Source organism: Passer domesticus, chromosome 14 (assembly GCF_036417665.1).
Source record: "Passer domesticus isolate bPasDom1 chromosome 14, bPasDom1.hap1, whole genome shotgun sequence".
NCBI classification, from domain to species: Eukaryota; Metazoa; Chordata; class Aves; order Passeriformes; family Passeridae; genus Passer; species Passer domesticus.
In genome coordinates, this window is record NC_087487.1 from 18,455,661 (window position 1) to 18,471,212 (window position 15,552).

The 15,552-nt window shown below is 43.1% G+C and overlaps 1 protein-coding gene across 7 annotated transcripts in view; it reads right to left on the reverse strand.

The window, feature by feature from the left end:
• MEGF11 (multiple EGF like domains 11) overlaps positions 1–15,552 on the reverse strand; it is a 267,348-nt gene that overhangs the window by 117,471 nt on the left and 134,325 nt on the right. For 6 of the 7 annotated variants that reach the window (XR_010347592.1, XM_064388956.1, XM_064388959.1 and 3 more), the window contains one exon: positions 1,411–1,485. The exons of the other annotated variant lie outside the window; for it this stretch is intronic. Coding sequence is in view for 5 of the 6 variants with exons in the window: in XM_064388956.1 (XP_064245026.1) it covers positions 1,411–1,485 (75 nt within the window). In the remaining variant the exon portion in view is untranslated. The remainder of the gene's footprint in view (positions 1–1,410; positions 1,486–15,552) is intronic. 7 annotated transcript variants of the gene reach the window in all.

Sequence of the window (15,552 nt, forward strand, 5' to 3'; positions counted from 1 at the left end):
TTATGGAGACATTGCCAGTTATTTCTCTGGAAGCCAAACTGTGTCACAGGGACTTGTGTACCTCACAGGCTCCAAGCACAACTCAGGTCCTTCCCCTTGGAGAGTTCTAGTCACAGCAATTGCCTTCACCACCATGTTGTGTTATAGGGCAAATATGCTTCCATTTTTGCTTCTATGTGTTCTACATGTTCAGCTTTTATGTAGGAAATTAAAATATTTCAGAATGTCTCTCTATGCTTAGATTTGTATTGGTAGTGCAGTATTTACCTTGCATTAATTGAGCATAAACTGAATGCAAAATCTGGCCCTTCCTACAATGGGATCATTTTGGCACTGGGCCCAGACAAGAACAAAAAAACAATTGTCTGAATTTAATCAGTTGGTGTTACTTGGCAGTGCAAGAAGTCTTTATGCAGGTATTTATTTGTCCCAGCAATAACAAGAATATTGGAATTTATATCCAGGAGATAAGCAAGTACCTTGTCACTCAAGCACAACTAACAAGGGAATTGCTATTTGGTGCAGACATGTAAATGCCAAATGCTTAGTCTGGTTATTATTGTAAATTCCATTTTTACAACCTCTTGTTTTTAAAATGGTCTCTTAATTGATTTTTAATTATATTTTTCAATGACATTTAACTACACGTGCTTTGTAAATAAACCCACACACATCCCAAAATATATTACAGGAGCAAATACCGACACAGTTGAGGTTCTCTTTTCCCTGCCTGCTCTGAGTGCTCCCAGTAGATGTTTTGCATAAGGAAAAAAGATCAAAGTGGTTCTGGGTAGAAGGGGATGCAGTTCTACCATAGGCAGCTGATGCCAGAAGATTTGGTCCTCAGAGTGTTACTGTACACAACAGAATGAAGGGGATGAAGCATAAAGTGAGCCAGAACAGCCAATCCTGTGCCCTGTGATTTACCCAAGCTGAAATGTGGCCAGGACATACTGACCTAGAGCTGGTTTAGGGTAAAACTCCATGAGGTCTTTAGTGATCAGAAGAGGCTTTAACATCTCTTTAACCTCAGAATAGCATATTAAGGGAGAAGCAGAAGGAGTCTCGTGTCTCCAGCTGGTGTTTTGGAGGTGTCAAATAGCCCAGCTGAGCACCAGGCAGGCCTGTGGTACGACGTGCAGCATTTAAGGACATGGAACTATAAATTGCATCCATCCAGCTGCCTAAAGCACAGCTTTGGGCTGAATTTAAAAATCCAACCCAGTTAACTGAAATACTGCATGAAACTACTGAATTCCCTGGAATGTCTGCCTCAGCATCCCTCCAGTTTGGGGTCCAGAGCATTATGTGCCATTCAAGAGAGGAACCATGCCCAGGGACAGGCTGGCAGCAGCTCCCTCAGATCCCACCACCCTGCAGGAGCCATTGGATTTGTTGGAAACCACTCACTGTTGTAGTTGCTGCTTCCGCCAGTCTCTGCCGAAGAGGTGCTGGACTCCCCCAGCCCATCAGAGGTGGCCAAATCTTATGGAAAATCAAAATAATAACTTGAAAATATCACTTCCCATGCATTCCTGAAAATGTATAACCTTGATGAAGTCAGCAGGATAACAACAGGTGAGGACTTGCACCTTTTTCACTCAAACTTGCATTTCTGACATTTCCCACATACCTTTCCCATGGCCAGGATGTCACATTGTTATTAGCAGGGCTGTAATTTCATTAATGGATACAAAGAAATGGAAAACACTGGAAATAGAGAATTTAGTATTTATCCACTTTCCAAGCTTAGCAATTAGGGCAGAGGCACAGTGCTTTTGTTGGGGAAGGACCTGATTCCTTTATGCTGTGGCACTCATAAAACCCACAGGGCTGGGGAATGACTCTATTGATCTTGGGTAAGATTCACTCCTGTGCAGAGATCCAGCACAAGCCAGCATTTCCCATAAATTTTGTTTAAGCCCCATCCTGTGGAATAAAGCAGCACGCAAATCACACATTACTGGGACAATGATGCTTTGTTCCTAAATATTGCTACTCCTGAGGAGACTACAAAATGCTTTCAGAGGCTGTCAGAAATGAGATGTGACTTGCCAAAGGTCAGCCAGCAGGGAGCAGAGGAGCTGGGACACATCCAGGTGCCAGAGCAGAGATCTCTGTCCTGTCCTGTGCCCTTCCCCACGGTACAAACACGCAGTGACAGCTTCTGCCCCCCAGAATGTCTTACCAAAAATGCCTCGTGTAAAGTCTGCCTGCACAATGGGAGCTGAGTGTTCCTCACAAGCTGCATTCATTAATTCAGGCTGTTTATTTTAATTTCAATGAAACCTGATTTAATTAGGTGTTGTATGTGTTCTGCATAGATGACTAAATCTCTTCTGATTTTTTTTTCAGTGGGTACATATTTCACCTGCTCTTTTTTTTGCAGTGCTAGCTTTTGCTCACCCATACCTCCTCCTATGGGATCTGAAGAAAAAAGAATCCAACTGGCATCCCTTTCCACCCCTTAATGAAAGTAGGGTTCAGTTCCTGCCATAAGGTGAAGACTGGTAAAACATCTTTGCTGACAGTTTAAAAACTTTCAGAACACAGAAATTAAGCAAAAGGAATTGGAAATCTCAGGGACAGATTCCAGTAGACAAAAATGCACACTCAGTTCATTAACTGACTCTGAAGAAATGTGAGTTCTATGTTTCATATGTGTCACAAACTCTTAAGAACAGCACGTGTTCTTAATGGATTTCTGGGGGGAAAAGAAGCAAAACCAAGTGGCAAAGTTCTCTGTGCCTCTGTGTCTCAGCAAAACTGGCTGTAAAATAGAGTAAACTGTGGATGTATTTTAGGGAGCTACAAGTAAAGTTTCAGATTAATCCATTTCTGAACTTGTGCTGTTGCTCAAAACAGTAATTGGAAAACAATCCTGGTAAGGTTTCATGCAGCAAGGATAAAAATCCTTCCTTCAGCACAAGTCAGTCCTCTTATTTCCTGGGGAAGGGAACAAATGTTCCTCTGGGGATCCAATAATTGTTTGTTGTTTCTTTTTAAGCAAACATATATGCACCTGTACTTATGAATAGTTATGTTTTCATTTGGCCATAAAGTGCCCAAGTGGTCCTTTAAGCATATAATTCCTCACCTAATTGCACAGCCCTGAGTATTCAGGGACAAATTGTAATTACAAGTGCAGGTTCATTGTGCATGGACAGTCTCTGCTTTAGTATTTTTAACTGCCAAAACACAAATGGTTTCAGATTATAAGAATCCCACTGCTTCCCATTTTACATGAGCACAAGACAAATTTAATAACAAATCTTTAAAGGATCTTGGAATTCAGGCTGGCCCAGTAGCAGGTGCTGTGAGAGATCCCCCTCTCTTCAGACACATGAAGTGAGAGAAATGCAAGGTAGACCAAAAGGAATCAATTTGTCACAACCACTACAAGAGAGCTGGAGCTTCTGTTTTCATTTCTCATACCTGAACTGGCAAAGCACTTCAGCAGTGACATTTATTGATCATGTAGCCTCAAAACAAAGCTGGGCAAGTGCAGAGCCTGGACAGGCAAGAGGTATGCATTAAATACAACAGGGAAGTTCCAAAATTACTTTGAATGGCAGAAAAAAAAGAGAAATCCCATTTATAGAGCTGGGAAGGACGGGAAGCATGCAGCCACTCTTACCAGCAAGGAAGTGTTGGGATTTTGGTATTTCATGGCTTTTCCTGTCATGTTTGATCACTGTTTTAGATGCAGAGGGGACATTGTGCCTGTTAATGTCACTGGCCTCAATCATGCAATCCTTAATCAAGCAGAAATCCCTGCAGCTTTGCCCATAAAAGAATTACAGACTTAGTTATAGGTTTTCTGGTACAGATTTGACCCCTGCTGCCTCCCTGCTGCAATAAAACTCCTAAACCCTTTTGGATCATTACTCCTACAACTTGCCTGAGGGCACAGGGGGTGCAGCATCCATGGGGCTGTTTTCTGGTTTAATCCAAGGGCTGGGGATCCAGCCAGTGACTGCCCTGGACAGCAGACAGCACAAGAAACCATCTTAAACCAGGGCCAGGGCTGGGAAGGAATTCTTGCCCCTCAGTACATCACCCCACTAATTCAAATTCCCCACAAATTTCTCATCCTTGTTAAGCCATTGCCAGAATGTCCTTTATTTAAAACAAAAAATAGGCTTCTTTAATGGCCAAAAAGGTTATTAGGATTGTTTATTCTAAGCTCTGAAATATTTGTTCAATTCTTAATTTGCTTATATGTCTTCTAATTACATCAGCATTGGGATTCTGCCTTTGTAATTGTAATTGGAAGCTGATATAAAACCAAGACTAGAAAACATTAAGCATTGCAGTGACTGGAGTTGTTTTTTGTGGCGTTTGTCATCTCACTGCTTGTTTGCCAGAATGAAATTTCCAACGCAATTCTCTTTTTAACCTACAATATTAGGTGACAATATTAAACGTGTTCACTGGCAGATGATTATTTCTCTGAGACAAAGCCAAAAAAAGCCATGCCCTGCTCAAGGCATAACTCATTATGTTACATAATTCAAGGTTAGAGAGGGAGGAATTGAGAATGCTTTGGACGGGAAGGGACCTTCAGGACCTTCTCATTGCGCCTTCCACTATCCCAGGTTGCTCCAAGCCCCATCCAACCTGGCCTTGGACACTTCTGGAAGGCCATACAAGAATTCCTACGATGTTGGTGTCCTGGTTGTATTCAAAGGCCATGATTTCAACTGATCTTAAGATCCCTCCAAGATCAACAATAAATTCTTCTGGATTCTCATTTTCAAGTTTAAAATTGTGCTAGGAAACATTAATTACAAACTAATCTAAATGCATCATCACCCTATTGTTGAATGGCCTCAGCCCTGACAAGTGAAGGTGTTCCTAGGTGCAACCAAAGGTGATTTTTGGGGTGGGGTTCAGTCTCCACAGGATTTGTGGAAGCTGCTGAATATCAAAACTGACTCAAGATACCTGAAATTTTTCTCCATTGAGATCCACAGGAACATTTTGGTAATGCCAAGGGCCATACATCATCAGAGCTCTTTATTCAAGGTGCACTTCATGCTTTGCTTGCCATATTATAATAGGAAATAACAATGGAATAATAAATGGGGAAAAATATATTTTCTGTTGTCTTTGTTTGAATTGCTCAGTGTGTGAGAGCAACACGTGTCTGATTTTTCATCTCTCCTTGAACAGCCTGAACTGACAGATTGCCCATAATCTGTTCTGCAATCTCAGTGCCAGAACATGACAATAGTCAGCCCCATGGAGCGGCTTGGGAATCTCAAAGGGAATAATTTCCCACTAACCAATAGCTGAAGGGTGACCCAGTTCGGAGAGGCCTGGGGAGAGACACATTGCTGGTGGCTCTGAGCATGTGTGGCTCCACGCAGGCACAGTTAAAAGGCAGATTAATCTGCAGTCAGGTGTGAGGAACAGAGCCAAGGAGCCCTACCGGGGACCACACGGCATCCAGCCCCTTTGGAAAGCACTTTATGAATTAACCTAGGCTGGGGTTTTTTAAACTGTGAGCATCCAAAGATTCACACCGGCGTTTCTCCAGCCTGATCTGTATTCCAAAGCAGTGCTGCTCACATAAATCTCAGTGCTGTTTTTTACTGGAGAGTGAAAGGGAGAAAACCCGCCGTTAAATCAATAGGCTGCGTTGCACACCACAGTATATGAAAGTCCTGGTGCTGTGCTTATCACTTGTGCTGCCACCAACTAATTGCTGTCCCTTGCACTTCATTATCCCCTGTAATATGGTTACAATAACAGAGGATGACAAATAAGAACTGTTATCTTCTCCAGGCCAGTCTTTCCTCGCAGGGTGAGTTCTCATTCCAATCCATCTATCTGGATGAATAAGATTTACCAGATTACACATGGACTTAAAAGGTTTAACACGAGCAGTGATGGAGAGCTGCCTTAGGAAATATTTTTACAGGCACACTTTGGGGATCTGGCACAGAAAACTCTTTACTGCTGCTTTTGTACCCACCATGGTTTCCCTTAGCTCTCCCTGCATTTAAGGCAGCGATGCTGGCAGACAGAAAACCTGGTTCTATAAAATACAAGTGTGCCTTATGTCCTCCCTGAATCAGGTCTGCCAGTCATTCACACACCAGAGAGGTGGTCTCATTCTTTTGATGTTAAATTAGATCCTGGAACTAATAAAACTGCCTACAATGATTATGAAGCAGAAACAGGCGAAGAATATTATGGATAGGAGAAAAGAGTTTGTGTCTGGCAAGAAAGGATGAAAGTATCTGATCTTTAATGGGTGGCCTAGTTAAAGGATCCTTTGTTGCAGCAATAAAGAGGAACTGTAGAAAATGTGAATGAAACCTCCAATAGCCACGTTAAGGCCACCTGGTCTCAGGTGAGGCTCAGGAAGGGAAGGGGAGCCTCTTCTGTGCCTTCCAAAGTCTCTGCAGGAGATCAGTTTTTCCCATTGGATGTAAAGGATGTGCACGGTGTCAGAAGCAAGGAGAGACGGGGAAGCCATTATTACAAAGTCTTTGTTTATGCTAAAGAACCTCAAACCATCGGTGTGGGGAGGCAAACTCATACGGACTGCAGGAGACAGCAATGGAAAGTGAGATGTTTTACCAAGCAAATGAATGCATTTATAAATTATATTTCTTTAATCCCATGGCAGCTTCACATGTGTCTCAAAAGTCAGCCTTTACCCCAGGAATCCACAGCACTCACAAGTAACACCAATATTTTTCTCCACAATTGCGTTAAGGCACATTTGCATAATTAAAGACACCCATAGGTGAAGGAGCACAAACAAAAGCATAACAAAGAACCATTTCTTTTCCAAAGCCTTCCAAACCAAATTTGATGTAACTAGTTCTCCAATATCTGGTGGCTGGAGGTAGTTCCCACTCTTAGCCTGTGCAGAGCTCTCTGTAAATTTCTGCATTTTTTCTAACTCCTTCTGGAGATATTGTTTCTTTCCTTTTGATGGTCTAGATGCTCTTTTTGTTTTCTGCTTGCTTCCAAACTAGTTATGAGCAAGACTTTCAGAAAACAACATGACATAAGTGTCCATAATTCTGTGTAAACTGGCTCTAAATTCCTAAGGACCCCAACAGTCCACAAAAAGAAATCTGAACCTGCCCATGAATCATTGTCTCATTTGTATTATTTCAAATGCTCTGCTAGTTAATGATGTCTTGGTTTATTATTATTATAACCTCTCTGATAGTTAAATCAATCAAATAATCAGTGCTGCAGTTCATCAAATATACACCTCCAGGAAGATGCTGCTTCCCTTGCATAGTGCTGAGGAAAAACAGCATTTCTTTATTAGAGACATGATTAGTTTGTCTTAATATCCGAGAAATGGGGTGAAATAGTGCCTTGGAGGTAACAGGTAACTATTTTTGCATATATTTATAGCATTTCTGTTTTTCTTAGAAAGAAAAATATGCAAATGGCACTGCACCATTCCGTGGTGGAGTCACTGGTGTCCTGCTCCATCTGTTACTCAGCACTGCATTGTCTCAGGCACTCACCCCCTTCCAGAAACCACCCAGCACCTTTCTCCTCACAACTGTGCTGGATCACACCAATTTTGCTTTTCCCCTTGTATTAAGCCAGTCTTTCAGAAGCCTTGCTACGTCTGTGTGGATATCAGCTTCTCTGTGAACAGCATTAAAAGGAACTACTTAGCACTGCATTGACATTATCATGGCAAATTGCTTTAAAATATCACTTGTAACTGTAATATTAGCACAATAAAATGTTTTATATTTGCCTACTGTGTCTCAGAGCTTTTCCTGATGGTGAATGACTCCTCATAGTACATTAACAACGATTCTAGTAATTGTCAGGAGCACTGATGGACATTTTGTTCTCCCCCATGAAGGGAGATCACAGCTCCAAGGACACAGGCAGTTTATTAAATTTCATAAGTCTTGCCTTCAGGTAGGTGATGTGGAAGACTTACACCTATATATCAATTATAAATTTATTGAGCTAATAGCTGGTAGGATTAGAGCATCTGCAAGCTGCAGTTTTATGCAGAGCTCAGGATCAAGGCTTCCCGTGCAGTGCCTCCCATTACAGCCTAATAAAGATGAATGTGGCCAGTGTTGCTCAGAGAGAGCCTCAGTAAATGAAGAAAGCAGCTCAGTGAATGTGGAATCTGTACAGAAGCCAAACCCAACTCCTTTTTCTAACTCAGAGATGCAACATTTGGGCAGCTGCCCAAGGAAGGGAAGAGAAGGAAAACCAAGTCTGCATGCATTTTTATTTCTCACTGACTCTAAGCTCACAGTTATAAAACCTAACTAAATTCTTGATTTCTTTATATGTGCTGTTCCAGACTCTTTAATCCATGATTATAGGAATGTAATTGATATGCAGGCCATGTTAAATGCATTATGGTAACTCTGCAGTTAGGGAAGTAACATATTCCCACTAAATTTCAGTATGATGCAGTCCAAAGTGAAAACAAGATAAAAGGAATTCAGAAGATGAGAACTCAGTGGGGTTTCATAATCCTCAGCATGTGCACAGTTGAGAGGCAGAGATCTAAATGACCTGGACAAATCTGCATAAAGTTTTTTAGCAAACATAAATGAATTCCTGAAGTAATCACTCCATCAACACATGGGATTGTATCTCCACCTCTCCCACTCTTCACTTCTGCTTGCAGAAGAAGTCTTGCATAATAAGTAAAAACTGCACTTGCAATGTGCTATTTTTTGAGCCTTTAGGATGAACACTGCTCAACCTGACTACCAGGTGGATATATTTAATAATTTATCAAAAATATCTATGCTGTGCCTGATTCCAAGGAGAGAAATAAGGAATGATAGTCTGTAAACATTAGGTTGTTACACAGCTTTCAGAATCTAAAGGCTGAACACCAGTGTAACCTCTGCATTGCACAAGGGGGAGAATTTGGCATTGACAGTGCGTTCCAAATTTGACCCATCCCTCTGAGGAAGGTTCTCAAAGATGGGTTGGTAAAAAGTTAGCTTGGGAAAGAAGTTCCATTTGATAAGCAAAAGTCAAATTCTGGTCAAACTGAACCAATGTCACACGGTTGGACTGGATGATCCTGTGGGTCACTTCCAACACTGATTCTGTGCACGACCTGACACACCAGACCCTCTGCAGAGGGTTAGCACAGCTGGGAGTGACTCCCAAAGTGCTCCTGCACAGTGGGGAACTCTTTGGCAGTGCCATCCCAGTCCTGCTGTCTGTACTGGGCTGTTATCTCAGGGTCCTGGGTGCACAGGACAGCCCTGCCCAGCCTCCCTTGGGCCCACCACCCACAGCCCAAGGACCCAGAGGCTGCATTTCAGCTCAGCCCTGGACCCTCAGCCACTGGCTGAGCTCAGCTGGAGCTGTGCTGGTCTCCAGCTCTGTCCCAGCCAGACCTGAGCCTGCCCAGGGACCCTGCTGACCCCAATCCCATGGACTGAGACCCAGCCTGACCTCACAGCAGCCTCCTCAGCAAGGACCTGCTTGGTCCTTCCCACTTTAAACAGGGTTAAATTTGCACATTTTTGAAATAATGGATTTGAAATCATAGGTCATTTGTTCACAGTAATTAGTGTGTGACATCACTCCTGCTAATGTTCAACATATGGTCTAATGCAATACTACATTATTTATTGCTACTTTCTGTTACATAAGTGCAAAACATACAAAGAGTCAAGCAGCTGAAGCCTGCACTTGGTTATGTTAATCCTCTCAAGTACCACGGTATTTCACAGCACCTCTTAATAGCCAAATCTTTTCTGCATTTCTGCTGCCTGGCAGTCTGGCTAAGAGAGATGTGGGGGATCCATTCCTGTAGCTGAGATCTCACCCTGCCTGCAAGTGCCTCACCAGATGGTCAGCATATTGCATTTTCCCCTTGGTAACATCCTTTTTTCTCCCTGCATCTGGAACTCAAGTAGGAAAATACTTCTGTTGTTTCCTGTAGTGCTGGAGGTGGGGATGTATCCTCAGCTCCTGCAGGGTGCAGCTGCCCATGTCTGTACAGTGTTTTAAGCTGAGATACACCTGAATTTTGGTGCTGAGTTCCCTCTCTCACAGCCTGGTGATGCAGCAGGCAGGGAACTGCTGTCTCTTTGATCAAGAATTTCCACAAAACAATTGCTTATTTGATCTCAGGTGCTTGAAGCGTTGCTTATCCTATTCCAGTGCTGTTTTGAAATGGCTTTTAACATTCATGATTTTCATCCTAAGATGCCTCTGTTAGTTGATCAAAAGGTATTCTTGACCCCATTCAAAAGTTCTGGAGCTCTTCCTGCCTATTGTTCCCTAATTAGAGCCCCAGCCCCAGCGTGATGTTCTTCTCCAGGGGAACACTGAGTCACACAGGAGGTCACTGGCATGAGGCTGCAGCCTCTGCATTGTTTCCTTGCTCTCAGCACCAAGGAATGGAATGGCTTTTTAAAAAATCCTGTGTTTGCATTAACTGGTAATGTGTTTGGGAGGGAATGACTTTTTTATTGTAACATTTTAGCAACAGCTCAGAGCTTTGAAAAGGCATCATTTTAATATGCACAGTGCTCACCTCCTCAAAGAGCTGATACTCCAAATCACTTTTCAAAAGAGTTACACACATTATACAGTATTTTAGGAGTTCATTTCCCAGCATTTCCAATTTCTTCAGAAAACAACATCCTGAAATCACCAATCATTCCAGAGCCTCCACTAACATGACAGCTTGGCAAACAGAGTCCAAATGTGCTGCCTTGGGTGGGGTGTCCCTGGTGGCACCAGTGCCCTCCTTGCCTGGACAGGGGACAGAAAATACAACCTTGGGGTCTGCAGAGCTCTTCCTCTCACATGTTCTCACTCCTCCCACCAACTGCAAATGCACAAGCTTGGGGTTTTCCCCATCTTAACTCTGCTATTCCAGTGAACCCCTGACAGGCTCAGCCTTGGCCAGTGTTGGGTCTGTCTCGGAGCCAGCTGGTGTTGGCTCCATGGGACATGAGAGAACTTCTGGCAGATTCTCACAGAATCCTCTCTCTCCTGTGGTCCCCACAACCAAACCTGGCCCTGCAAACCCAATGCAGTGATTGCTTTTTAAACTGGCCCCAGCAGCCAAAGGCAGGATCCACATAACCCAGGAAACAGAAATCGCTCACTTGCTTCAGCTGCAGAAGAAAATCTTCAAAAGTTCTTCAATCAGGAATCTAAATCTTACTTTCAGAAGTGATAGAAAGTTTAAAAGCTGATGTGTGGCTGGGTTAAAGTGTGTAAACTGTTGATGCTGCATCAGATTTCTCTGTGCTGTCTGAGGTGGTTCTGGTTTTGCTGGAGCACACGTGGGGCATCAACAAACCCAGGCCTGGCTGCCAAGCCCCTCGAGGGGAGCTGCATAAAGCTCCTTGTACTTGGGCATGTTCTGGCATCACAGCTACACAGATCCTACATCCATTTTCAAAGTGCAATGTAAAACTTCTGAGAATTTCCCCCCCAGTTATTGCTCACTAATGTCTCTTGATGAGGTCAAATTCCTCTTCCCCTTTTACAAATGTGTAATACCTGCTTTTCTCTCCAGACTAATTTTGTTTTATAAACTATTAGCTTCAAGAGTTACTGCAGAGTAACACTGTTGTGTGATCAGAATATAAACCAGAGGGAATTGCCTGTGTGTGTTCTGATCTATACCATTCCATCAGTCTCTCCTTTTCCCTATTTTTTCACTCTCTGCTAGTTATCCCTCCCAGACATCTTCCAAATCCCTTTATTGGGTTTTGTATTTAACAAAGAAGCAATGAACCCACAGAACTCTCCCTTCATTACCAGAGCATTGTAATAGCATCTTTCTTTACCCATAAATAGCATTACAGCACTGTGAACATCTGCACTGTGGGAAGAGAAAATGGAATTGTCAACGGCCTGAACAACATCAGCACAGAGACTCCTGGCTAAAAGACCTTCCAGTCATGATATTTTGCATATTCAAAAGCACAACCATATCTGGAGAGCTTGATTTGCTTTAAGACATTTAAGATTCCTCTGATCTCTCTTCAGAAGGACCGTCAGCACACCTAAAGAAAATTTACATTTTCATGTGCCAGGATATGGAAAATTGTCCCAGGAATATGATATAACTCTGCAAACTTGAGTCTTTTTTTTGTGTGTGTGGATCTATCTAGAAGAGAAAATTTGATGGTGTAGGGTGAGGAGTTTATTCACAAGCACTTCAAAACCCACTTAATTCTCACCTGAGTTTCCTGCATCACCCACACATTCAGCCCAGAACCACATCACATGGCTCAGAGCATCTCCCTTGTCTTGTGGGGCAGCTGAAGTCACAGAAATCACTGAAGTCCTTAAAGCCTCTTAAAGAGCAATGACCAGGGTGCCATATTCCACTGACTTTCCATAAAGGAATTCCTATGGAAGTCACTGGGATCTCACATACAACAATCAGTGCTGGATGTCTTCCCAAGCAATTCTTCTCTTCAACCACAGATTCCAGCTTTGGAGATGAACACGAGTTCTCACTACTGCCAACAATTTTTACATACCTAATTAATTCTCTGAGCTCCCTATTAAAACTTAGTGCAGAGTTTGGCCACAGCCTAGACGTGGCCTTTTTGCTGGAGAAAATTACACCTATTTGATATGAGAGCCTGTAAGATTTTAAGAAAACTGGAACTAACCTTGACATTTGAGTCCCACAGACATTTCATCCAAGAAAAACTGAATAAAGATGACAGGATTTGGTGGCAAGGAGTGGTTTTTTTTTCTGTACAGGATGAGAAGACTTAGACAGCATCCTTGGATATAAACAAAGTCAAACTTGACTCATACTGATTTATACAATAATCTAAACAGAACTCTTGAAGGATAAGGAGATGTGGAAGAGACAGGGATGCAGTTCTCTATTACTGATGATGCTTTAGGCTGTGGATAAAGCCAGAAGGCCCAGAAAGCCTTCTGCCAGTGTCCCTGGGATCCTTTGCTCCCAGAAAGCCTTCTGCCAGTGTCCCTGGGATCCTTTGCTCCCAGAAAGCCTTCTGCCAGTGTCCTTGGGATCCTTTGCTCTCAAATCAGAGTGTTCTGCATGGGGATGCTCAGGCTTTAGGCACACAACTGATGGGCTTTTCCAAAGCTGCTCACAACAGCAGCACTTGCTCCAGCCAGACCCCATAGGCTTCAATTGAAACTATTTCAAAGCATGAGATTAATGTTAAACCTGTTCTGAAAATCTTTGTTGAACTAGGTTTAACAGAGCAAGGAGAGCAGATGGAAAGGAATCCACAGAACTGGAGCTGGGCAAAGCCAGGCAGAGTCAGGTCCCAAGGGCTGCAGGAATGGGATCCCAGCCTCACACAGGATATCCCCAACAAGTAGTGAACATGCCTGAAAGGGGATCCAAACAGGGCTTTGCTGCTGTTGGTGTGGATCTTCCCCCCATCTCTGCCTTGTTCCCCTTTGTTTGTTCACTGATGGTTCATCCCTGGCTCCAGGGAAGAACAGCTCACCTGAAACACTTTAAACCCCAACTCAGGGCTTATAGACCCATCCCCGCCAATCCAAAGAAGACTCCTTTTGATGTACAGTTATGTTTCAAAGCATGTTTGTGATAATTGTTTTGGTAACTCTTCCTTCTGGAACGTCCAGGTGGCACCAGGGCTGAGCCAGGGCCTGGGAGAGCCCTGAACACCCAAGGAGCTGTTACTTGGTGGGTCAGTCTGTCCTGGGGACACTAAAGGGGGCAGGGACAGACTGGATGCTCCAACACCAAAAGTTGCTGCAGTGTGTAAGAGGCTCCCTCTGTCTCCTGCCTTTCCTTGCAGGGAATGAAGAAGAGGGACATAAAACCTTTCAGTCAGTTGCTGAAGTCTTCACTGTTGCAAAGATAAAGTAGTTGGAAAGGAGCTGGAGTCATTTAGCAATTAACTGACATTTAAAAAAACAATTCTTTTGCAAGATTCAGGCAACTCTTTTTATTATCTAGTTAATGGTAGCACTTAGAGAAGCTAATTTTATGTGTAATAAAACTTCATTACTATCCCCTCTTCAGAGAGAAGGGTGAAGAGGACAATTGGAATAAGAAACATATGGTTTCTTATATTTTCTCAGTCATATACGTGCATGTGATGCACTATAGGTACCTAAAACTTTCTTCTTTATCTTTTCTCCCCTCTTTCCTTCCCTTTCTGGCTGTGCACTGCTGCATTCTTTCATGTCAGAGGTCACCTATCAAATCCTAGTCTGCTCTTTTTTTTCCAATCACAAATCAATGATGAGGACAACAGAAGGTTAGAGCCATCTTTAAAACAGCACTGATATTTCTGCTTGCTTATTTGGGGTCTGGTGAGTCTCTTACAGGCAGAGATTCCTAAGGAGAATGTTCCAGAGCAGCAGAAGTGGGAGTGTGCTGACCTCCCATGTGCTGCAGCTCAGGGAATGGGGATGAGCTGCCTGGCCAAGCCCTTTCCAGCCTTTGGATCCTCGTGGGAACTGTCAGAGCAGCAGTTGGTGTTGAGATGGAAGGGAAATGAAGGCTGAGCAGGGAGCACTGTCACACTGCAAGGTGACAGGTTGACATGGCTTTTAACTCTTTTTCAATCAGTGGAGTTTTTCAGCTAACCCACCCCAGTTCCCATGGAGCTGGTTTCTACCAGTCATTGTTATTAACCTGATATTTATTGTATTCAAAATGACAAAAGTGGACAGGTTGACATTTCATATAATATAGATTTTAAAGCACAAGATGGAGATCTCATAAGGAAAGTGCAGATTTGCAGAGTACACCTACTATTTTCTAACACAAGGTAAGAAAAGAGCAACAAACCAGAGCTGGGGTTGCATAATCGCCACCACAGCAAGCAGGGACTTCCTCAGTGGGAAAATTCCAGTCTGTGTCAGGTCACTGCATAATTCAGGTGCCTTTCACAGCTGCTCCACCAGCCCCACTCACAGTAACAACGCTGTTGGCTACAGGTGAGGAGCTACAGGTTTGTGCTCTAAGAATTTGCCTGTTTCACTGCTGAGGCTCCCAGTTGGCCCCCATGGAGGATCTGCTTGTGTCTTCCCTCTGTAGGCTCAAGAAAAAGTAGCTGGACTGTGTGAAAAAGGCATTTATTAAAATACAAACCCTTCTATCACAAAGAAAGATCATCTGGAAAGTGCTGGCAAAGGATATTTTGTTCTCTCCTTTTCCTATTTGTTCTAGCAGTAAGAGCCAAACTCAGCTGTCACTTGTAATGCTGCAAGCAGAACAAGCTGGTGGAAACTACAAAACTCCATTTGGAGTTGTAAGTGCTAATTTACACCGAGGGAGGAGCTGAGCCACTGGCAAATTCTACTGGTGCTGCTCAGCTCTAACCAAAACCAGGATTTTTCTCTGTATCTTTCACTTCTCTTGGAGTTGGAGGACTTTTATGAATATGTTTAACAATGAGCACCCCAGAGACACCTTGGTAAACCAAGCAAGAGGGAGAAGAAAGAAATTATAGATCTGTTTTTCAGACATCACCATGTATGCTCAATGAGTGCTCATGTCTTTATGCATTCCAAATCTTTGCTGTGAAGAGAGCAGACCTCTGCATTACTGCCTAAGTCAAAGGC